General features: G+C 45.6%; 1 protein-coding gene across 6 annotated transcripts; it reads left to right on the top strand.

The window, feature by feature from the left end:
- The first annotated feature begins 761 nt into the window (after positions 1–761).
- On the top strand, positions 762–24233 carry FHIP1B (FHF complex subunit HOOK interacting protein 1B). 6 transcript variants are annotated; one of them, XM_059708739.1, is made up of 12 exons: positions 762–893; positions 10268–10597; positions 10730–11368; positions 11714–11872; positions 12060–12146; positions 12352–12519; positions 16385–16468; positions 16653–16812; positions 17236–18015; positions 20741–20919; positions 21076–21238; positions 23711–24233. In XM_059708739.1, exons 2-12 carry the CDS (start codon positions 10460–10462, stop codon positions 24070–24072), a joined length of 2919 nt encoding a protein of 972 aa, XP_059564722.1. In that variant the 5' UTR covers positions 762–893; positions 10268–10459; the 3' UTR covers positions 24073–24233. The 6 variants fall into 6 exon arrangements, with proteins under 6 accessions (XP_059564722.1, XP_059564717.1, XP_059564718.1 ...); XM_059708734.1 differs by having other exon boundaries at positions 12352–12552; positions 16653–16854; XM_059708735.1 differs by lacking the exon at positions 762–893 and adding an exon at positions 1685–1840 and having other exon boundaries at positions 12352–12552; positions 16653–16854.
- The last annotated feature ends 22 nt before the right edge of the window (positions 24234–24255 follow it).

Below are 24255 nucleotides of genomic sequence, written 5' to 3'. Positions count from 1 at the left end.
ATTAAAGGACTGAGGTCCTGGAGGACAGAGGCCGGTTCTAATTCATCTGGAACCCCGCCTGACAAGGAGGCGCTTATTCCGTGTTCCTGAGTAACTGAGTAAGACAGGGCGCAAGGGGTCACGGGGCAGCAAAGTGCTGAGCAGCCCAGAGGAGCGGTCATCGCCCAGGTACTGTCCAAGCCCTGCGCACAGTCGGAGCAAAAACAACCCTGATTGTTAGCGGTCAGCTCCTTCCGTGGCACCGCTCCTCACAGGCCCCGCCCACCCCCTGACACTCCCCCCAGACCTGCCCTTTCGTGCTCGCCCCGCCCCTTCCACGCCCACTCTTCCACTCCAAGCACCGCCCAGGACCCGGGGTTCAGTCCCTTCCGTGCTCGTCTCTTACAGCCCATCTCTCTCCTAATCCCCCGCTCTCAGGCCTTTTCCGGGCTCTTAAAGTCAGTCCCGCCTTCGGTCCAGCGGATCGACCTTCCCCCGCACCCTCCAGGCTCCGCCCCTCGCCTGTGGGCCTCCGCCTCCCCAGAGGTCTTCCCCAGTGACATGCCGGAGTCCTCCCGAGGGGCGGGGTGTACAGTATGAAGGGGCGGGGTCGGGGGGGAAGAGGCGGAACTCCTCGCTCGGAAGGCCGTGGTGGCCCCGCCCCGGCGCTCGGCCGTTGCCGGGAAACGGGCAGCGACGCTCTGGCTCAGACCCGGTCTAGCCAATGAGCTGGCGCGCCACTGCCCAATCGTGCGTCTCTGGGCGGTTACGTGTGGTGCGCGGGGGCGCGGATTGCGTGGGGCGCGGGGCGGGGCGCGGCTGGTGCGCCTCCAGAGCGATGGCGGCGGCCTGAACTCACCTAGCGGTTCCACGGCGGTCGGGCCTGGCCAAGGTCCGGGTTCCGTGCGTGAACGGTAAGTAGGGGTGGGAGGGCTCGGAGAGCGCGCGAGGGGACGAGGCACTGGCCATCCCGGCCCCGGGTTTGGTGACTGTAGGGGTGGTGAAGGGACAGGGCGAGGGCTGGCGTGTGGCGAGCGGCCGGGTGTGAGTGTCTCAGGTGGGGGAGCCGGGTTAGATAGGGGTGTGTGCGCAGGTGAGGCGCTGGCCTGGAGGAGGGGCTGCGGCGCCTTCCGAAGGGCCCGGTGGAAGGGACTTGTGAACTGGAGGGGCGGGGGCTCCTGCGGGCAGGGGTGAGGGCCGCCCCGGGACCCGAGTGTGGGAGTCAGGCCCGTGCGGGGAGGGGGAGAGGCGAGGGCGAAGGTGGGCTGGCAGTGATTTGGGGAGGGAGCTGAGGGCGGGGCACGGGAGGAAGGGCTGAGGGTGGTGCGGTTTGGATAAGGGTGGGAGCTTGGTTCCGGGGCTGCTGCAGTGGACTGTCCTGGCCAGCGAGAGCGGTAGTTCTAGCCTGAGTAGGACAGCTGAGGTCTAAGTGCTGTGCACCTGGCACTTCTGCTCCCGTGGGCCCTACACATTTCGGAGGAAAAAAAAAAGAAAGAAAAAAGAAAGGCATCATGGGTTGATAGTAGCTATGAAATCGTTTGTTTTTTTAATTTAATTTTATGTTTTTAGTCTTAGTCTTCAACAGAGTAATCACTGGGACCCGTTCCCTCCGGTTCCTCCTTGGGACTGCGAACTTGAAGATGGTCCCTCTCATGGAATTCTTTGGGGCTGTTTTTGCCTAGATTTTCTCTCCACCTGCTCCTCACCTGTGCTGAGCAATGGGGCTTTGGTGGTTGTCATATAGACTGGATTAACCAAGTTTGGTCTCAGATTCTACGTCCATGGGAATCACATGGCTTATTGCATACGACACTATATTTAGGCTCCCAATCAGGAAGCGTTTGCTCTCATATTCTTACAGGTAAACGAAAACAAAAACTATTGAGGTACATTTTAGGTACAGTAGACTGCTCATATTTAAAATGTACATGTGTGATGCATTTTGACATGTTTACATCTGTGAAGTCATCACCACTTTTAAGATATTGAACATTTCTTCTACTCCCCCCCCCCCCAATTTTCTTCTGTACCTTTGCAATTTGTTCTTTCCTCCACGACTGGATATTGGTTTCACTTTATTAGCATTTTACAGGTTTCCTATCTCCCTGCCAACCCACATGCACAGGAAAAATTTGAAAGTTCTGGAAAGCTGGGTTGGCACTCAGTGATAGTAGCCACTTTCACACCAATAAATTCCCCTCTGTGCTGACGGTCTACCACAAAGGCTAGACACCTTCCCCAACATGAGGAGGAGCGAGGCCTTCCCTGTCTAGACCCTTCTCTGAGAATTGGGGGCAGCCCAAGTTCCCATTCTGCTCCAGATTCCCAGCTTCAGAACCAACTACTGTTCTGTCCCATGGTATGTTTTCATTGCTTCTCTCTGGGGCCAAACAGGTTTTCATGCTGGTGGAACCTTTGGCAACCTGCCCAGACAGTCAGAACCCTGTAGAACCTATATGTATCACAACAGGGTTTAGAGCAGTGATTCCTGAACATTGGGCCAAGGATTTTTGCCAGCCCATGATAAAGTTTTCATCCATCCAAGGTGGAAGGAGAGAAAGACTACATAGGAAACATGAGTTTTTTCATAAAGAAATTTATTTGGAGATAATTATTTCTATTCTTTTGGTGTTAAAGTGCTCTCCCACTAATGAAATAATAGTGATAGTAGGTGGTGGGTTTTAAAAAATGGCCTTATTTGCCAAAATAAAAAGTAACAGCCCTATATTTTAATAAGAAAATTATTTCTACTGGTTAGTGAATTCCAGACATTTAGAGTGTTTTATTATGTTGAGGAAGCATGTCTTTATATAGTAATTCTATATAATTTCTGACATCTGAACCAGTATTATACTTCACATCACAATCTCAAATTTTACTGGATTTACATAGGTAGCTTGTGAAGTTGGCAAGGGCAGGAATTCTTATTTTATAGATGAGGAATCAAATTAGGAAGCCAGAGGTCACCTACTGATACAGTGTCAAAGCTGAACCCAAATTTGGTCTTCTGAGAGTAAGAGTGACTTGGAGAGAGAAAGTTCGTAATAGAGAGTGAAGGTGATGTGGACTAAAAGACACATGGCGTATAGGAAGGGTTGTGATGACATGGAGGACATTATACTGGCATAAAGCATTTTTTTTAATGATTTGCAATTGTTCTAGTTTGAGGGTGACAGGGATGAGGGTTCTGCTTAAATTGTCGCAATGACATAGGAACAGGTATACATAATACCTGGATCACATGATAGTGATAGGATGAGTCAAGTCACGTGTCAGAGGGTTCTTTGGGACTGTCCAAGTTCTGGATTATTTTGGAGAAAGCACTGGGTTTGGTAAGCTTATTGTTTGCTATACGAACTCTTTGTTGAATAGTAATACATTAAGTATAATGGATTTTGACTTATGACATACAGCTCAGTGGTAGATCTGGGAAGTTGGAACATAGATGAGGATGAGAATGTAGAGATAGAAACATGTGTGTAACCATTTATTTCACCTCTGCTAGTGTCAGGCATTCTTCCAAGTGCTGGGAGAACAAATTCATTCATTCATATATTCATTTATTCATTCAGCAAATACTTCTTTAGCATATAGTCTGCCTGCGTGATGCTCACATTTTATTAGATCATAAGATAAAGAAGACATGATCCTCTGAGGTCTCTTTTATGCCACGCAGGTGTGATGACCTCAAGGAATTCTCAATCTGATTGGGAAAGTTAGACACATGAAAAAATAATTTCAATTTAGAGAGAGAATATGAAATAAAAAATACATCGTGAGGTGATTACTTCTCTGTATGTAGTCTCAGTCTCTCCCTATATTCCAATTATATATCCAAGTATTCAGTGATCTACTATATATCTCCAAAGGTATCTCAAATTTAACATGTCCAAAACAGAAGTTGTCTTTGCTCTGAAAGCATGCTTTTGCACTGTAGGCCCCATCTCAATCCAGACTTCGGTGTCATCTTCCATTATTTCTGCTCCTTCAGTCCTTGCATTTAATCAGTCACTAAAATCTTAATACATTCTATTCTCTGTTATTTCTTTTATCTTCATTTCCACTGCTATAACTCCACTGTTAAAAGCTTTAGTTTACTTCCTCCTCTCTCCCATCCAGATATTTTACCTCCAACAATCTCCTGCCTTCAAACTTGATTTTTTCTAGTCTGTCCCTAGAATGATCTTTCTAAAAATACAAATTTGATCATGGAACTCCTCAGCTTAAAAACTTTTGGCTCTTTGTGTACTGCAGGACAACATCCAAATTCTTTAATATGCATCATTTGGCCTGAACTCACCTCTCGGGCCTCATCTCCTGCCACTCCCTACTCTGTGTTCTAGCTTGAAGAAATTGTTCACAGTTCCTTAACACATTTGTTACTTTTTTGAGCCTTGAAATCTTTGTAATAGCTGCTTCCTCTACTAGAAATGCTTTTTCTTCTCTACTCAGTGAACTTTACTCATTTTTAAGATCTAGTTCAGCCTCACTTCTTTTATGACACCTTCTTTGGCACACATACCCAGCAGGGGTAGAGATAATCATGTGAGACATGGGGATTCACTGTTATAAATGGAAGTTAAGATGTGATTCATGTTGTGAGTTATAAGTGCTTTGCTGGAGTCAGATGAGAGGATTCCCTGTGAGAAGCAGAGGTCCTGGGGAGAGGTAAGGTAGTGAGTTAGGACCATATACTGATAGCCCATTTGTTTTACACACATAGGCAGAGGGATAGACAAGATACGTAAGCTGAGCTCTAGGCTTCTTTGGAGTAGATCTTCCCCCATTCTCCCTATCCCCTTATTCCTATTAGGTTTTAATCCGGCCTTTCTATTTTCACTGTTTAGGATAACAGCCCACCCATACCTCTTATATCAGTATCAGTCATCTTGCCTAGAAAGAGCCACTGCGGGAGAAGGAGCCTTAGGATTTTATTGACCTGTTGTTAGAAGGTCATGCTGGTCCCTTTCTGCCTGCTGTACATGTTGGCAGGTGTATCCCTGCCCCCAGCTCCCTTTTCCTCTATGCCTCTCCCAGGGCAAAGGTTCATAAGTGAGGCCGAGCCACTTCCTGCCCTGTGCTTGCTGTTCTGTGGTTGGTGAACACTTGCTGAGTGTTTTGGGCCCTAAGAAGAGTGCCTGACTATTTGTGGGTCTGAAAGATCATTGCCTTCTTCCCCTTTTTTCTTTGTGGCTGGAACCTGAAGGTAAATCTGTAATAGAGTGGTGATTCCACAGTCGTCTTTGTCTTATTCTGAACTCTACAGGGTTAACAGGGAGTGAGGAAGTCTAACTAGGTGATAAGGGACATCAAGCTATGATTTCTTGTGTTTCTGCAGTATATGAAACAGGGCCCAGGTTAAGTGTTGGCTTTAGGTTCTGGGACACTGATTCCAGCCTGGCTCTTGTCCTTGAGGTCTTTGTAAGGAGATGGGGTGGGACTGAGGAAAGGTACAGGAGGCCAGTTCCCCTTGGGCCTGTAAGCAGTGCCCTTTGTTAGTTAAGCAGTGGAGCAGAAGTGGGCACCCCAAGTATTGCAAAGTAGGTTTGTTAATTTTTGGAATTAAGTTCTAGAAGCTGGAAGCAGTTTAGTTTGGAACATGTTACTGCCTTACTTTGCCGAGACTGGATGCTTGGCCTTTCTTCAGCTCCCTAGGGCATGTGTGAGGTGGTGAGAATGGATATTCCCGCACTGGTTAGGTCTTTCAGTCAGAGATGAGGGCACCTTGGTGAGACAGAATCAGGAGCAGGAAGTGGGGAAAGATAAATGTCTTTTACAGAGCACCTGCTTTATGCCTGGAGTGCTACATAGGTTATCTTATTTAATTCCTAAAACAGTCACTATTTATTTCATGAGAAACTTATAGATGAAAAAACTGAGGCTCCAATGTGTGACGTGATTATTTAAGGTCACATAGCTGGAAAATGTGGACTGAGATTCAAGCCTTTGCTTGAGGGACTCCAGAACTCATGCTTTGCCTACTTCTTTTTGTTTCTCTTTCTTGAGCTTACGGCCTCTATTGTTTTCAGTCCTCAAATGAGATGTGACTGAGAAAGCAGTCTGTAAACAGTAATACTCTTGTCTCAGTCAGGATCTTTTTAGATAGCAGATAACACAAATTAGGTTTGGAAAAAATTAATAAAGGGATGATATTTATGGAGATAGGGGCAGTTTAAGGAATTCAGCAGAGATGATACAGCATCTCAGGGCTAATAACAGTGAGAGGGCTAGTAAGGCTAGTAACAGGGGACTTGGTAAAAAGATTCTCAGCTATAGTCTTTGCCTTCTCCAACCCATGCTTACTTGGGACGGTAAGTTTTTGGGAAGATGGGTAAGTCCTTTTCTGGTATATTCATGCTGCTGATGGTTACTAGTTTGAATGACTGTGTTTGATGGTTTATAGAAAACCACGTGTGAAAGGCTGAGCATCCATTCTGTGTCTCTACCACCTTCTCACCCCTTCTCTTCTCCCTCACCCCCACTCTCTTGAGTGCGTGATGGAGAAAAGGTTGGGTGGAGGAGGTAGTGGTAGATATTAGCTTCTCTGTTTCAGAGTTTGGATTTACCTAAAGTAGCACCCATTCTTTATTACTGTTGATCTTTCTTAGAGAAAGTAATATACCTCTTTTTCTCAGACTAATCCTATACTTTATTTTTTGTTAAGTTATTCTCACCTTATTTACTTTCTTCATAACCTGTTACTTTCTTCAGATTTCTTTTCCTCATTTGATAAATATCTTTGAGGCTCTCCATCCAAAACCAAACCAAACCAAACCAAACCAAACCAAACCAAACCAAACCAAACCAAACCAAACCAAACAATAATAACTCTTCTTGACTCCCCGCCCTCCCTCCCAGCTTCTGTAAACTATTGCCCTATTTTCATCCTTCCTAGTATTACTAAATTTCCTGAAATTGCATCTTACTCATCTTTAGCTCCTAGTCATTCTTTAACCATTTACTTTCCTAAGTTTATCTAAAATACGATTGCTAAAACCAACTGACCATTTTCAATCTTCATTCTACTTAATCTCTCTGTAGACTATACCTTATGGTAAAAACACCACTTCCTTGAAACATTTTTTTTAACCCTTGATTTCTAGATTACCACTATTTCTTGGATTTCTCCTTCTATTTCTGATTACCTTCACAGTTTTTTTGTTTTTTTTTAAAGAATCCTCCTCCTTTACTTTCTTAAATCCTGGACATGATAGATATCCTATAGGTATGTCAAAATTGTACTCATTCTCTTTTTTAAAACACAATTCTCTTTGTTATACTAGTATACTCCTAGTTTGTTAATGGCATTATCTTTTACTGAGTCTCCTATACTTCATATTAAGATCTTCTTTTATCTTCCATTTGTTTGCCATGTCATGTTGCTTTTATTTCATGAATAAGTTAAAGCTGGAGGCAGATTTTCTGCGTATGCATCCCAGTCTTGCACTTACTAGCTGGCTCGCTTTGACAATTTATTTAACCTTCTAGGCTTTGATTTCACCATGTCTAAAATGGAGATAATAGTACACCTAGGTTTAAATGAGGTACTACATGTAGTGCTTAGAATCGAGCCTGACTCAAAGGAAGTACTCAGTATATGTTAGCTGTTATAATTATTTTTAATTCATCATTCAGTTCCACAAGCATTTTTGAATGCCAGGCACTATGTTGCCATTGAGTTTCAGGGAAGAATGAATGATATGGTCACTTTCATTAAGGAGCTTGTTATTAATGGCAGATATAGTATAGGTGTAAATTCAGTATATGACATGCTAAGATAGAGGTGAACCTCAGATTTACCTTTTCTTTTCTAATCTTGAACTTACCATGTTAGTTCATTCCATTTCTTTTTCTTTAACCAGTTAACTGCCATGTGTCCCAAATGGAAACCATCCCTACACGCCACGATATTTTGAATTTAAGTAAAAAAATCAGTTTGCAGTGAATGTTATAAAAGTAAATACATTACTCATAATTCTTGAGTATTTTCAGCTGAAAATTCTCACGAAAATGATTTTAAAGTTGGTCAGGGCTGCCACTTAGGGAAAACATTTTTTTTTTTTTAATAGATGTTAATGGCGTGTGGGGAAGGCCCGCTGCTTGCTTCTACAGATGCTCATGGCATACAATGGGTTAAAACAGACTGTTGAAACAGATTCTTATAAATTGTCCACTCCCATCTGTCTCTCTGCTCCACCTTATATTGCTATCTGGCATATTTTTAAAGGCAATTTTGATCTTGTAATTTCCTTGTTTAAAAACCTCCTTTGTTTCTAGTGTACCCATAGATAAAACCCAAACTCCTTAATATGATATTCAGTGATATTTATAACCTTCACCCATATTTACGCTTCAACTCAATATTGTATCTCTCTTCTCTAGATAATCTGTAAGCCACACCAAACTTGCAACTGTTCTTCAAATTCGTTATGCTCTTTTATAGTGCCATGTTTTTTTACATACTGTTTTTAATATGAAGAAGGCCTTTCTTTCCCTCTGCTCTCTTTGTGGCCAGTATCTGTTGTTAAAAGATTTAAGTTAGATAACACCTTTCTGAAATTTTATAACCTCCTGTGCAGAATTAGTTGCTTCCCTTTATGCTCCCCTGGCACTTTTGTAAATCCCTCTGTTCATAATTTTTACTGGAGTTTTTGTTTATGCTCCCCCAGCAGTTTTTATCCATTTTTGTATTTCCAGTGCTTATGCAGCACAGTGCTCAGTACTTTATCAGTGTGGATGTATACTGAGTTAATCTTGTTTGCTATTTAGGATTGGTCCCACCCGTTATACACACTGTCTCCGGTTCTATAGAAGGCCTCCTTAAGCATAGTTGCTACATTCCTTTATATGTGAGCTGGTAATGGTGAGAGAGAATATCTGGGTTGAAGAGGATGGCAATGTGGGGCTGTTGCCAGGTCTCTGGGTTTCTTCAGCCCTTGTTGAGTATAAAGAGGAAGGGCAACTGAACCACACCTTTCCTCTGAAGTTTTTACTTTCTTGAGAGACAATACTGCTCAGGGGGGTGGTAGGTGTGATGGAGAAGGAACTGTGAGCCAACAACTATTTTGTTACTTTTTCCCTTTCTTTAGTGAAGGTGTCATGTCATATCCCCAAGAGTGAGTGTTGAATGTATCTGACAAGAGTGGGGAATGTGTGTGTATATGGGAGTGTGTCCCTGTGTTCCTTGGTAGAGTTAAAATTGTTGTGCTCTTTCAGTTGGCTCTGCATTTCCACCTTTTAAGAGTATTCAGACATTAAGGGTCTATTTGTCCACTTCCTACTGGGTAGGCTTCTAGGGAGGGAACTGTGATAGGCAGAACAAGTTTATTCCTCAACAGTATCAGAGGGTTGTAGTCAGATCAGGACTGGATTTCTTGATTGTTCATTTGTTCACTCATTCATTTATTACTTCATTCACTTAAGCATTCATACATTTAACAAATATTGAGTCTTCAGGCACTGAGGATACAACTTTAAATAAAACAGATAAACTATGCCCTCTATGAACTTACATTCTAGTGGGATGATAGATAAATAATTTCAGGTAGTGAAAACTGCTAAGAAGAAAGTAGGATCAGGAAGCTAGAGAGTGAAGGTGGGAAGATGTGCTATTTAGATAGAATTGTTGAATAAGGCCTCTCTTAGGAGATGGCATTTGTAAAGAACTGAGTAACGTGAAGATTAGGAGAAGAGCACATCAGGTAGAGGGAATGGGGAAGTATTCACAAAGGCCTGTATGAGTAAAGTATGAGTGAGGAGGAGGATGGTAGGAGGTTGCACAGATTAGATTATATAGGGCTCTATAGGCCAAGGTAGGGAAATTGGATAGTTACTAGGAGAGAGATAATTTAGGTTTTAAAAATATCACTCTGCTTGTTGTGTGTAGAATAGACTCCCAGGGGTAAGACTGGAAGTATGGATGCCAGATTGGAAGCTATTGTAATAGTGAGATGTGTTTTGAGGATAGAGATGATAGGGTTTGCTGATGAACTGGATATTAGAAGTAAGAGAAAGAAATGAGGATGATATCCAGGATTTTGGCTTGATCATGTAGGTGAAAATGTTGCTATTTATTGAGATAGGGAAGGCTGGGGGAATAATAGGTTTAGTGGTAGAAATGAGTTTTATTTTAGACTTGTTAAGTTTAAGATGCTGATTATATGTGTGTGTGTGTGTGTGTGTGTGTGTGTGTAATTTTCAGTGGCGTGGTGGCTCTGAGTTCTTCCTGCTGGGTAGGAGAGAGTGGCAAACTTCTGTTGATCTCTTCCATTCTCTCTTTTTGAATTAGATTTGCAAGTCTGGACTGGTCAGCAACCTCTGGGCTTGTCACTCGGAGCCTGGTATATCTTCTGGCTCCATGGCCAGCTACTGGCTCCTATAGACCAGATGAAGCTGACTGGAAACACAAGTGGAGAAAGCCTCCAGCTGGCAAATTCTCAGAGTGTGGTCCTCTGGCCGCTGGCCCTGCCCAGCTGGCCTCATGGAGAGGATGAACTGGCTGAGCAGACTGGCCTCCCGGGGCCCCGGGCACCGTGTACCTCCAGGGGCCAGTCTGCAGACCCCTGTCGTGGCTGACCCTGAGACCTGCCTTATGGTCTTCAAGAATCACTGGTCCCAGGTAGGAGAATATATGCCAAAGGGCCTTGTCTACTGGCTTCCTGAGTCCTCCTAACTTTCTTTGTTCTCTCAGTGTGTCGTTTAGTCACCTTATCATCTTAGATTCCCTCTATCTTCTGTCCTGTGTCCCCAGGTGGTGCGAATCCTGGAGCGACAAGGCCCTCGGGTAGCTCCTGGGGGTGCGGATGATCTCAGTGCTGTGCGCAACCATACTTACCAGATGTTGACGCTGCTGGCAGAGGATCATGCAGTCCCTTCAGCCCCCAATGCCCCTGGGCCCCTGCTGGAGTTTGCTCTGCGCGAGGATCTGCTAACCCGTGTGTTGGCATGGCAGCTTCAGTGGGATGAGCTTGGGGATGGGGTTGAGGAACGGCGGGCTGAGCAACTGAAATTATTTGAGATGCTGGTGAGCGAAGCTCGCCAGCCACTCTTGCGGCATGGTCCAGTTCGTGAGGCTCTGCTGACCTTGCTGGATGCCTGTGGCCGCCCTGTGCCCAGTAGCCCAGCACTGGATGATGGCCTGGTGCTGCTTCTCAGCCAGCTGTGTGTGTGTCTGGCCCGGGAGCCTTCACTGCTTGAGTTCTTCCTGCAGCCACCTCCTGAGCCTGGAGCTGCTCCACGTCTTCTCCTCTTTTCTCGCCTTGTTCCCTTCGTCCATCGAGAGGGCGCCCTGGGCCAGCAGGCCCGAGATGCCCTACTCCTGCTTATGGCCCTGTCAGCTGGGAGCCCCACCGTGGGCCGCTACATCGCAGATCACTCTTACTTCTGCCCGGTCAGCACCTCCTGGGATGGGGGGTAGGATATGGTGCGTGGCACTGGATCGGAGATGTAGAGGGTCTGTGTATCAGGGCTCTCCTCAGGAAGTAGACCCTGGTTTTGAAAGGAATGCCTGGAATTGGGTGGGGATGAAACCATGGCTTAGGTGCATAGGGCAGGAACTAAGGCTCTACATGGGCCAGTGTTTCCAGGTTGTCTTGGAATGTTGGGTAATTAAATACCTGCTCTGGTCATAGACCTTCCCCTTACTCTAATCAAGACTCTGGGTTAATAGCTGCCCTGTTCCCCTTTCTTATATTGTGTGAACCTTTGGTAACCTATCCTTGGGGATGGCCCCCAGGTGCTGGCCACAGGGCTGAGTGCCCTGTACTCTTCATTGCCCCGAAAGATTGAAGTTCCAGGGGATGACTGGCACTGTCTGCGACGGGAGGACTGGCTGGGAGTGCCAGCCCTTGCACTCTTCATGAGTTCCCTAGAGTTCTGCAATGCAGTCATTCAGGTGGGACTGGGGTTCTCAGCAGGTCTGGCGCTTGGGCATTCTGGGGTGATGGAGTGGGAGGGGGTGCATTCCCTGGAGTTCTGCTGTTCTGTCATCTTGAAGGTAGGGTGCCTACTGTACCATTCTATTCCCTTTCAGACAGTGGCTCCCCTCACAGTCCTCCTTCCTCTTTCTCGTACCCCTGTAGGTGGCTCACCCTCTGGTGCAGAAGCAGCTGGTTGATTATATCCATAATGGGTTCCTGGTACCTGTCATGGGCCCTGCCCTGCACAAGGTGAGAGTCATGGGTAGCAAGACAGAATAGGGGATTAGGCTGATGATGGCAACTTCACCGCCAGGATGAATATGGGAAACAATGGTCTAGGCACTCATCCCCTTTTCCCTGTCTGCTCCTAGTTCCTCCTTAAAACTCGGGAAATGACTCCAGTATATGTGCAGGGAAGCCCTAAATTTCCAAACTTTCCCTTCCCTTCATCCAGACCTCTGTGGAGGAGATGATCGCCAGTACCGCCTATCTGGAACTTTTCCTACGGAGTATTTCAGAGCCTGCCTTGCTCCGTACCTTCCTGCGATTCCTGCTATTACACCGGCATGACACCCACACCATCCTTGACACCCTCGTTGCCCGTATTGGCAGCAACTCCCGGGTATGGCCCCTACCTCTGTCCTGGCTTACTTGGGTGAGCCATCTTCTCTCTCTGACCTTTGTTCTGGGAGGGTGTCACTGCCCTTCTTTGGCCTTTGTCTCCAGCGATCACTTTAAAGTTGACAGCATTTACTTTCTACTATTTAACTTTTAACCATTTTGGTACAGGTTTTAATATGCCTCCCTGCTTTTGTAATTTATGACTCTAGAACACAATTTCCTTCTCTGGATGACTTTGGGTGCTCATCATGGCTTTAGGTTTTTCCATTTTACTATACTTGTGATGTATCGTTGACATGATACATCTTTGACATGAAATAGTCATGTAGTGTGGCCTGTTTTGGGTGACTTAAGATTGCTTTTTCAGGGTTTGTGTCTGCTTTGATAGCTGGCCCAGCTGCTACTGGCATGCTTATCTTTTTCCCCCTTTGGATTTGCTGCATTTGAGCTGCTATAACTTGGGGTACACCTCCATCTATCTACTTACATTACTTCCTCTTGAACATGATTGTTCACTATGTGCCATACTGTTCTCTGGTACTGAGTATATAATGGTATATTAGGTAGACATGGATGCTGACTTCACGGTGCTTCCTGTATAGAGGAGATAGATAAGCAAATAAACACATTACTGAAATAATTGAAAATTGTAGTCATTGTAGTGAAAAAGCAAACAGGGTGCTTATAAAATAAAATGGTTGTAAAAAAAAAAAAAAGCCACACAAATAAACCTCTTCGAGGAGGTGAGATTGATCTAAGACTTAAAGGTCATGAGAGAGGTAGCTTATTGAAGAGCAAATGGAAGAATAGTCTAGGCGGTTCTCAACCTGTGGCTCGCAACTCCTTTGGGGGTTGAACGACCCTTTCACAGGGGTCGCCTAAGACCATCGGAAAACACATATAATTACATATTGTTTTTGTGATTAATCACTGTGCTTTAATTATGTTCAATTTGTAACAATGAAATTGGGGATCACCACAACATCAGGAACTGTATTAAAGGGTCACGGCATTAGGAAGGTTGAGAACCACTGGTCTAGGCAGAGGGAGCAACATGCAAAGGACAACGAATGGGGAAGAGCTTAATGTATTTGAGGAAATGAAAGACCAGTGTGACTGGAGGTGTAGTGAGCAAGGGAAAGAAGGTAATGAGATGAAAGTAGAGAAGTAGGCAGGGTTCAGACCATGATAAGAAGTTTGTATTTTAACCAATAGAAATGTATATAAAACAGGAGCAAATAGTTTCCAAGTGATAAAGACCTGAAGTCTTTCTGGGAGAGTAAAGCATTAATTTAACCATGGACTTCATAGCATTTATTTTAGCTCTGCAGTCATTTTGGTTTCCTTTAATTACAAATAATTGGAGTTCCCTGGGTCCTTGTGTTTAAAACAGAAGTTCTTGGTTCATGAAAGGTTCTAGAGAACTGTTCTAGATAATTGACATGCTTGGTAGTAGGGTTCCAGGTAGGTGAGGTTCCCAAATAGATACGTTTTGTATAGGTGAGGTTTTTGAATAGCTAAGTTAGAGTATATGTGAGATATTTGAATCTCATTCTGATCAGACCAGTGTTTTGAATCAAGTATACACTTCCAAATTTGAAAATAACTACAACAGGTTCTAAGCTCTGCCTTAGATGTCTCGGGTTATAATTTTTGGGAGTAGACGTACAATGTGTATTTTTAAAAATGTTTCAAAAAGTAATTATGATAGATGTCATGGTTAAGAATTATTGGTATAAACCAAGAGAATAGATGTCAAAACTTTAATTTTACAAAGATATAAAAAATTTTATTTCTCACTATGCTTATGTTTGACCTCAAGGAATATCCTGTTTATGTTTTGGGACTGTTGATTTCCTTCTTTAGGTCATTTTCTTCTTCTGTGCTGGCCTGTACCCATCTTGCTTTTGTCTTAATCTTAACTTCTTTGATTCTCCCTCATTGTCTTTAGCATATGTTTCTATTAGTCTCACATTTGGTCCCCTGTCCTCAGGAACCTTGATTCCTGGTTCTTGGATGAACCAGATCTCTTCTGATTTCAGGATGCCTGTGTTGATCATGCAGATCTTTCCTTTCTGTTGTTTGGCCTTTTAAAGTTTGATTCTGTTGGCTGGACTTCATAACTTCTGTGGCCTCATTTGTGGCTTAAAGTAAATCATGCTCACTAGCCAGCCTGTCTGCCTATTTGTATTAGTTTTCTATTGCTGTAATAACAAATTACCACAAGCATAGTGACTTAAAACAACATAAATTTATCATAGTACAGTTCTGTAGGTCATATGTTTGCCACAATCTCTCCAGGTAAGGTCAGTGTTGCGGGTGCTACATTCCTTTCTGGAGGCTCTAGGAGAAGATTCTTGCTCATTTGGCTTTTTGGTAGAATTTCTTTCATTGTAGTTATGATTGAGATCTGTTTTCTTGCTGGCTGTCAGCTGAGGACCATTTCCACCTAGAGGCCCACCAGTTCTTGGCTTAGGGCCCTTTTCTTCCATCTTCAAAATCATCCATGGTGGATTGAGTCCCTCTCATGTTTCAAATCTCTCCCCCCCGCCCTCCTTTTTTTTGAACCTAGCAGGAAAAGGTTCTTTGCTTACTCCTGTGATTTGATTGGGCCACTTTGATAAGCCAGGATTATCTTCCCATGTCAAATTCTGTTACCCTTAATCATATCTGCAAAGTCCCCTCTGCCATGTAAGGCAAAATATTTGCAGGTTCTGGAGATTAGGACCTTTCAGTGAGTCCGAATGTTTTTATTGCCAGTTAAAATTGTCATGTAGACAACCATGCTGTCCAAAATGTGAACTGCTATCTCATCTCTTTCCCACTGTGGCTGTCGTTTAATTCTCATTTAGTAAATGATGAGCACCTAGACTATGCATGTAGTGCCCTAGACTGAGACCCAATAGTTGTCTTTAGGGAACTCAAGGTCTGACATACTTGCCATGAGGGAAGTTTATACAAAGTGCTGTGGGGATTCAGAATGAGGGAGACTTTACGTGTGTCTGTTCTCTTCCCTTTCTTTTCTGAAACAAAAGCTTTCCCCTATTCTGGACCCACCTATTTTTCCCTTTTCCTGTCAGCTGCCCGTGAGCTTTTCTTTAGCCTACCTTCTGAGAGATAACACTGGTGTTGGAGAGGTGACTCACCGCCTGTTCGTCACCTGTTCACAGCCCCGCCCATATCCCAGCTGGTATTTTTCCAGGTTCCCTCTGTTTTCTTATTGGTAGGCATTCAGTTACTGTGCTGCTACAATCTCTGCTGACAGGTATTCACCTAGTTATCATGTTGCTATTGTATCTTGTTACTTATTCAGTTTCAGTATTTCCTAGGGTCTCTTTTCATGGATATTCATTCTATTTAAGTATTGCCGGAATCTCTGCTGACTGGTGAATATAGCTAGAGTGTTTGCTGATATGTGTATGGTCTATAGCAGTGGTCGGCAAACCTCGGCTCGCAAGCCACATGCGGCTCTTTGGCTCCTTCAGTGTGGCTCTTCCACAAAATACCGACTTCTGTGCATGGGCCACGAAGTTTCAATCGCACTGTACGTGCACGCCCGCACGTGGTATTTTGTGGAAGAGCCAAAGAGCCGCATGTGTCTCGTGAGCCGCGGTTTGCCGACCACGGGTCTATAGAAATACATTGACTTTGACATATGGTTCATTCCTATCTGTTAATAGTGAAGTCTTGCCCACAAACATCATTTTATCATTTATTGAATGACTTTTATATGCTAGGCCCTGTGCACGTTGTTGTTCTAGAAGTGGTTGGTTGGGCCAGGGGCTGGGAGGGTTCCCATTTGGGAAACATCATGGAGGGTAGAGAGCTCTTATGGTGACTCCTTCCCTCCTCTCCCACCCCTCCAGCTCTGCATGGTCTCTCTCAGTCTCTTCAGGACCCTACTGAACCTCAGCTGTGAGGATGTCCTGCTGCAGCTGGTTCTCAGGTACCTGTGCGGTCAGGGCTGAGGGATGGCTGATCCTGAATCCTGTGCATTGCTGGGGTAATGGGTTGTATTGGGGTTGCTCATGTGTTTCCTCTTGGAGGCAATTCCATTGGCCTGATGTTTTCCAAAACCCGGTCCTTCTTTCCTGATTTATCCTGTATCCTTTTTCTCTTGTCTTTCCTAGGTACCTTGTCCCATGTAACCATGTGATGTTGAGCCAGAAGCCAGCTGTGCGTGATGTGGATCTATATGGACGAGCAGCAGACAAGTTTCTCTCCCTAATCCCACGCTGTTGTCGGCACTGTGCCCCCAGCCCACCCCGTCCAGAGCATGCCTCGTGGGCACGAGGTGGGCCTAGCAGAGAGTCAGGGAGAAGGGAGGACATCACGGGTATGGCCTGGATTCTGGGGGAGCCTAACAAGAATGGAGGGTTAGGGAGGTGGTCATGAGTGGCATTCTATCTTTGGGGAAGTAAATGAGGAATCTTGCAGGGTGGACCCTTAACTTCACCAAAGAAATTTAGCTTTGGGGTAAATTGTTCCTTTCTAGTCCAGTATTCTTTCTGTATCCATTGTTTCTTTGGTGTTGGTGGTGGTGAGATGGAGTAATGGATGAGGAAAAGCTTTATTTGGAGGGTGGAGAGTTAGCTGTCTGAATTGTACCATGTTTCTGCTGCCTCGTTACCTTCTCTCTCAGTTTCCCTAGATGTCTCATCCTTCTTCCTGGGCCTCTGTCCCTTCGATCCCTCTTATGTTTTTTTCCCATCTGCAGGCCCTGGAAGCCCAAGTGTTGACTCCTCTTCTGTGGTGACCGTACCCCGGCCCTCTACACCATCTCGTCTGGCCCTCTTCCTGCGACAGCAGAGTTTAGGTGGCTCCGAGTCCCCAGCCCCAGCCCCTCGCTCACCAGGGCTTGCTTCATCCCCCGCCTCCAGCCCTGGCCGAAGGGCAAGCCCTGCAGAGGAGCCTGGTGAACTGGAAGACAATTACCTGGAGTATCTGCGTGAGGCGCGCCGTGGTGTGGACCGCTGTGTCCGAGCTTGCCGTACCTGGTCTGCTCCCTATGATGGCGAGTGGCCTCCTCCTGAGCCCAGTCCTGTTGGCTCCCGGACTAAGAAACGCAGCTTACTGCCTGAGGAGGACAAGGACAATGTGGGAGAAGGGGAGGAGGAGGAGCTGGGGAGTGGCAGACTGGCTGGGGGTGCAGGGGAGGGCCCTGGCCACCTGCCTCCTCCTCAGCTCAATGGGATGCCAGGACCATGGCCTGAGGGGGCCAAGAAAGTTCGTCGGGTGCCGCAGGAGGGAGCAGGGGACCTGCCAGAGGGCACCTCTGAGGGCATGGCAGGACTAGAGGGCTTTGGGCAGGAGCTCCGGGATCTGGAGGTGGCTTTGAGTAATGGGGGGGCCAGCTCAGAGCCTCCCCTAGAGCCTCCACTACCTCTTGAGGAGGAGGAGGCCTACGCAAGCTTCACCTGTCCCCCTGAACCCCCTTGCCCCTTCCTCAACAGCCCTTTGCGGACTCTCAACCCGCTGCCAAGCCAGCCCTTCACTGGTAAGCTACTTAGCCTAAGCCTTCTCCTTTGTGTACTTTGCATGTTTTTGAAGTGTTTATGCTGGTTTCTGAGGTTTCTTGGCCATGTCATTTCTGTATACTTGCCTAGCTCATCATCCATTTTGCTTGCATTCCTTCCAGATTCACATTATGTCATTCTTGTGTCTTTGTGTCTGCGTGTACATCTTCCATGCTTGTGCTGTTTTGAGTATTGACTTACGTCTGAGCCTTGTATGTCTGTCCTATGTGCATGTTCCTCCTCTTCCCCACTCTGGCTAGTTCCTGGGATTTGTGATTAGGATATTTCTGTCTGGTGCTTTCTGGTGAATCACAGCAATATATCCGAACCATGTGGAAGACATACCTGCTGCCTTGTGTAGGAGGCACCTATCTGTAAATCATGCTGTCCCCACCAGGTATCTGTCTGGGTTTTAGCTCTCCTGTCAGCTCTTCTGTGGCCCAGAATCTTCTGGTGTTCTTCCCCTACCCATCCCTGGCCTCCTTTCTCCCAGCCTCTTCTCAGAAGGACTGAATTTCAAGTTTCTCCTATTCCCTGTCCTTGCACCTTGTTGGTTGCCATTACTGTCTAATAAGACTTAAAGATTTATGATTAGTAATAAGGAATGACGCAGATAGTAAAATACCTCTTTAGGGAAGATGATCAAGTGTGGCCCTGAGCTCCTCTGCTGAGTTCTTTTGATCTCTGCAGGATGCCCTTGGAGCTAGACCTGACCTGAGTGGCTAGGCTAACTCCTCTTTGTTTTTGTTTGAGAGCTGGTTCTATCCAGCCCAGCCCTCAGCTGGTTCTTATTCTTACTCTGTACCTGTGTGAGGGGGAAGAAAAATGAATCAAAAACCACCTCTGGGAAGCAGTGTAGTGCTTTGGACTAGACATACCTTGAATTAAGGTCCCATCCATGCCATTGATGCATGTAAATCATTTACTACAATGCTGGTACATTGTGAGAACTCAGCAGGTGGTGGTAGCTTTTCACTACGATTATCATCTTTTGAGTCCATGGCAGATATATATATATATTCCATCCGAGGACATGCTTCATTGATTTTAAAGAGAAAGGAAGGGAGTGGGGGGTGGGGAGAGAGAGAGGAGAGAAACAGAATCATTGATGTGAGAAACATCGGTTGCCTCTTGTATGTGCTGCGGTGTGTATGCCCCCATTAAGATCGAACCCACAATCTAGGTATGTGCCCTGACTGGGAATTGAACCCACGACCTCTCGATCCATGGGATGATGCCTAACCAATAAGACACACTAGCCAGGGCAAGTGCATGGCAGATATTGGTTGACCAAGGCAACCACCCATCTCTTGTTGTTTGTAGTCTAGTTGTCATGCCTTGATCAGTACCTGTTCTGACTGGGCCTGAGATATATTGCCATCCTGCTTGCACAGCATCAGGGATTCATGATGACTCCCTCTTGCAGGCTTCAGAAACTATGTATTTTCAGTTATTTATTTAGTCTTTGCTTTGCTACTTTCTGCTCAGTACCACTAGAAGGTGGCATGCAGATTTTATCACATTTTTGAAGCATTAATTGAAGCTATACCTTCTTACTTTGTGAACTCACCTGAGCGTTTTGAATTTTCTTTTATAAGAAAGTGCCAGGAAATGAGAGGAACAGGAGGACAAAGTTATGGGGTATCTTAGGACCCTGTTAAGCTAGAGTTGTTTTGGAGCTAAGGCTAGTTATGTGCATCTGAAGTGGAGAACATTCTAAAATATTTTCCAGGATTCACTGCCTCTTGCCTTTCATTGCTCTCCTGTTTCAGTTCATAGTGCAGTTTTTAGGTACACTTTCTTTTCCCCATAGATCTCTGGTCAGACAGACTGTGATGGTTTGGAGTGCTCAGGCTGGGGCTCTGGCTCATTGAGGCCAGTTCTCCCAGTGGAACTATCTAACCCCTTCTGTTATTCTGTCTCCTATCAAAGAGGCTGCCGTGACTTGGTTTTCGTTGGCTCTCAACTCTCAAGCTCTTTTTTTCTACAGATTCTTTTCCACCTTCTTGATTCCCAGCTCCTCAAAAGAGCTGATTTCTTTTCTGGTCCTCCAAAGATTTCTCCCCAACTTTAAGTTGACCTATATAGTCACCTTGTTTGCCTTTGTTATACTTCCTTGCTTTCTTTTTGACCCAAGTCTAATGTTATCCTCTGTTTTGTGTGTAACCTGATTTCTTTTGGTTTTACTCACTTTCTCATTCTTTCTTCTGTTGTGCCTCTTGGGTGAAGCTTTTAAAAAGACCTGTGAAATGTTATGTAGCTTATAGTTATTATTGAATACTTATAATTTGCTATATTTTAGACTAAATGCTTTATGTTAGTCTCCTTTTTATCCTCTTAATAACCTTATAAGTAGGTATATTTTCTTATTTTACCAAGTAGGAAACTATTCTTGGAGAGTTTTGACTCCTCCAATAACTAGTAAAGGATAAAGCTGAAATTTGAAACCAGCTCTTTCTGACTCCAGAGTCTACAATCTGGCTCTTCCGCTCAAGTGTGTGTAAAGCTAGTATCTGGACTCTTGTGCATCTATATGGTGTCTGCCATTTTATCTTCTCCAGAATAGGTGGTCACAGGATATTTAAACATACCCAAAGACTGACATACAAATAATTATCATCTAGTCTGGGGTCTCTTGTTTTGGGGAGGAATGGTTGCTATGTGCATTGTGTTCAGGCCTTGTATCCTTGTGCCCACCTCCCCCAGGCCCCTTCATGGCTGTGCTCTTTGCCAAACTTGAGAACATGCTGCAGAACTCCGTCTATGTCAACTTCCTGCTGACAGGGCTGGTGGCCCAGCTGGCCTGTCACCCCCAGCCCCTGCTCCGCTCTTTCCTGCTCAACACCAACATGGTCTTCCAGCCCAGTGTCAAGTCCCTGCTGCAGGTGTGCGATGCATGCATGCATGGGTGCGTCCAGGCTCCATGGTGGGCCAGGCCCGCAGCTGGAGTGGCCCTGGGGGGCTGGGAACAGGCCCACTGTTTCTAGAAAGGAATGTCTGTCTAGCGCTACACAGAGATGTCATGAAGTTGTGCTTTGTAGGTGTTGGGCTCCGTGAAGAATAAGATTGAGAGCTTTGCGGCCTCCCAGGAGGACTTCCCAGCACTGCTCTCCAAAGCCAAGAAGTACCTCATTGCTCGTGGCAAGTTGGACTGGGCTGAGGGCCCTGCAGCAGGACCTGCTCCTCGCCGCTCTGATTCTCTAGGTAAAGCCTACGCTACCACCCCTCTCCTGAGCCTCCCTACACAGCTAATTAATGTAGGTCAAGTGAACACTTATTAAGGGTGAAGCCTTGTGCTGGGAACTGGGAACTGGCCACAAACTGAGTCTTGGTGTTTGTTTTCAGGCTCGTTATCAGGATACAGTTCTGTCCTCTAAGAGCCAAAGCAGCAGTACCAGCAAGAGCTGCTCTAGTAGTTGGGGTCAGGCCAGGGGACAGAGTAGTCTCTAGGTTAGGTATTGTTACAGCTTTGTAAAGGGTGTGCCATTTGACATGGGCTTGATGGTACTCTCTAACCACTCCATGCTCTTTTTTCCTTAAGCCCCATTGACATCTGCTCTCTTGCTCTTGGATTTGGGTAGGCAAGGAGTGGGGTGGCCTTATTCCTCTGTTTAGGAAACGGCATGAACTACCTAGTTGGAGCAGGGGATTTGGAAGGTGGTGGAACAGTTGGTAGTAAGGCTAGAAAGATTGACTAGAACAGAAGGTTCTCAGAGTTGAAGTTGGGCTGGGTAGAAGTTGTGAAGTTTTAGGCTGTGAGAAACCGTTGGACGTTCTTAGATCTGGGAGTGGAGAGGTAAGTATATTAGTTCATGTGCTAGGTGAATTGGAGGTAGGAGGAAATGTATTTAGGATGTGACCTCTAAGGCTAGAATAGTAGAAATAGAAAGGAAGAATTTGATAAGGTGGAAATGGGATGGAAGTAACCCCAGAATTTGGTGAGTGGTTGTGAAGTATAAGAAAGAAGGAAATTTTAAATCTAAATCTTTCATCAACAAATATCTGAGCACTTGCCATATGTGTTATGTATTGTCTTTGATACAGGGGACTCAGGGAGGGACAAGATGAGATCTTGGCCTTCAAAGAGCTTACAGTCTGGAGAGAGAGGAGGGGAGAGAGACTAGAGGAATCTCATAACCAGGGGAGCAAGGTCCCAAAGGTGGTGTGATCTAGAGCAGTAGGAAGGATTAACTTTGGATAGGAAAAGGTTTTTTCCTCCTTTGAGGCAAATGAGGGCAATTGAAAGGAGGAAATGATATGTATCAAAGGAGTTGTGAGGTGTGGAAGGGAAAGTTAGGGTATTGAAGTCACCCTTTGTTATTCAAAGAAGGAGCCGAAATAATATGCCAAGACCAAGAGTGCAGATGTCAAATGGGGCTTAAGGAAAAAAGTGCATGGAGCGGTTAGAGAGCCTTAGAAGGGTTATTATGCAGCTGTGAAAACCCAGGAAGTTCCTTTGCATGATTTCCTGATGGTCTAGTGCTGTGCATATTTCTTCTTTCCACATTATAGTACTGTGTTCTCTGTGAAGGGGCCAGTGATACAAAGGTAAATGAGACAGAGTCCAAGCCCTAAGCTCACAGATTAGTGTATGAGGTAGATGACATGTAAGCAAGTTAGTAATACAGTGTGATTAGGGCAGTGAAATGGGAAATCAGTGGAGGGAAAATCAGAGAGGATTTTTCAGAGAGGTGGAGATAGTGAAATTAGTCCAAGGATGGAAACTGTAGAGAGGGCAGAATTAAGGTGGAGAGGGCTACAGAAGCACAGCAAGAGCTTGGAGGGTTCCAGGAAGAGCAGCTAGATGTGGGTGCAAAAGCAGGTCTAGAGAGTTTTGAGAGGAGGTTGGGGGAGTGTAGGCCTGGTTGTGTGGTGAAGAGTTCTGAATGCCAACTTTAATAAATCTGTCCAACATCACTCAAAATTGGAGGCAGAGAAAGGGAACCATATCATGACCTAGAGGCTAGATGCTTAGAGTTATGTCCTAGATACGGACGGAGACCCACAGCCAGGAATCTAGACAGAGAGTTAGAGGAAAGAAGTCAATATTATAAGTGGCTTATTTGAGTTTAAGCTGACATGAAGCTGTCTGGCCACAACCCGTGGGAAGGTGGCTTTGGCGAATATAGGAGAGGGACTGGTAGAAGGCGAAGTGGCACAGGAGAGCAGATCTTGGATAGATGGTGTAATATGACAGAAATGATAAAGTCACTGAACTGTATGATTGCATAGGTAGCATCTGTGGGCATTGAAAGAGAGAGGGTATGGGTCAGGTGAGATAGATGGGGGAAGGTGGAAGTGGTTGACTAGTTCAAGAGGGTGATAGGAAGTATGATGTAAAGCCGTGTTATGGACTGAGGAGAAGCAGCTTGGTGATGGTAGAATAGTCATTGGAAAGAGGAGAGGTAAGCGAATCCCTCAGGGTGAAGGGTCATGGAAAAGGAAGGGATCTTGGCTGGGAGTATAGTGGCTGAAGTGTTAACTGACTGGGAAGACGGAGGATGGTTTGCTGGGTGGGGAGGCTGGATAGAGGGAAGAAGGCTGGGCAGGCAGCATTTTGGTGTTAGTTAGACTCTTAGTTGAGAAGTCCATGCACCTAGGAGGGGTGGGGAAATTTCAGCTCTTAGACTAAGGGAGTTTGCCTGACCTCTGCACCTTCACTCTGTTTATTTGTAGTGAAGAGCCGGAGGCCATCCTTGGGGGAGTTGCTCCTGCGACATGCACACAGTCCAACCCGGGCCCGGCAGGCGGCACAGTTGGTTCATCAGCCTGGGAGAGACAGCGCAGGACTTGGCCTAGGTGGGGGCTCCCCTGGGGCTTCCACTCCGGTTCTACCTCCCCGGGCCGGGGCCACTGAGCGCCAAGGTGAGGCTCTGCGAGTCAAGAATGCTGTCTACTGTGCAGTCATTTTCCCGGAGTTTCTCAAGGAGTTGGCTGCCATCTCCCAGGCCCATGCTGTCACCTCGCCTTTCTTGTTGGATACTTCAGAGGAGGGGAATGTCCCTCCTGTCTCAGGCTTCGGGCCCCTCAATCCTTAACTTCCTTCCATGGACAATCAGGGCCTTGAGTGGCCTGGGTTGGGGCCATGGTACAGGCTCCTTTTTATGTTTGGAGGGAGTGGCAAGAGGACTTTTTAATTTATTTCAGATGAATGTTTTATGGAGAACTTGTTGCAATATGTATAAAAGGGAAATCTCTATTCTGTGCTCATTCTTCTTTCC

The sequence above is a fragment of the Myotis daubentonii genome, chromosome 9 (assembly GCF_963259705.1).
Source record: "Myotis daubentonii chromosome 9, mMyoDau2.1, whole genome shotgun sequence".
Taxonomy (NCBI): Eukaryota; Metazoa; Chordata; class Mammalia; order Chiroptera; family Vespertilionidae; genus Myotis; species Myotis daubentonii.
Note: the sequence above shows the minus strand (reverse complement) of the source record. Positions and strands in the feature narration are given on the sequence as shown.

What these genes read in the sequence shown, in the direction of transcription:
- FHIP1B (XM_059708734.1), top strand. Translation starts at nt 10,460, where the DNA reads ATGGAGAGGATGAACTGGCTGAGCAGACTGGCCTCCCGGGGCCCCGGG. An exon ending in GCCAAGCCAGCCCTTCACTG is followed by an intron (nt 18,016 to 20,740) that starts GTAAGCTACTTA and finishes CACCTCCCCCAG; the next exon opens with GCCCCTTCATGGCTGTGCTC. An exon ending in GTGTCAAGTCCCTGCTGCAG is followed by an intron (nt 20,920 to 21,075) that starts GTGTGCGATGCA and finishes TGTGCTTTGTAG; the next exon opens with GTGTTGGGCTCCGTGAAGAA.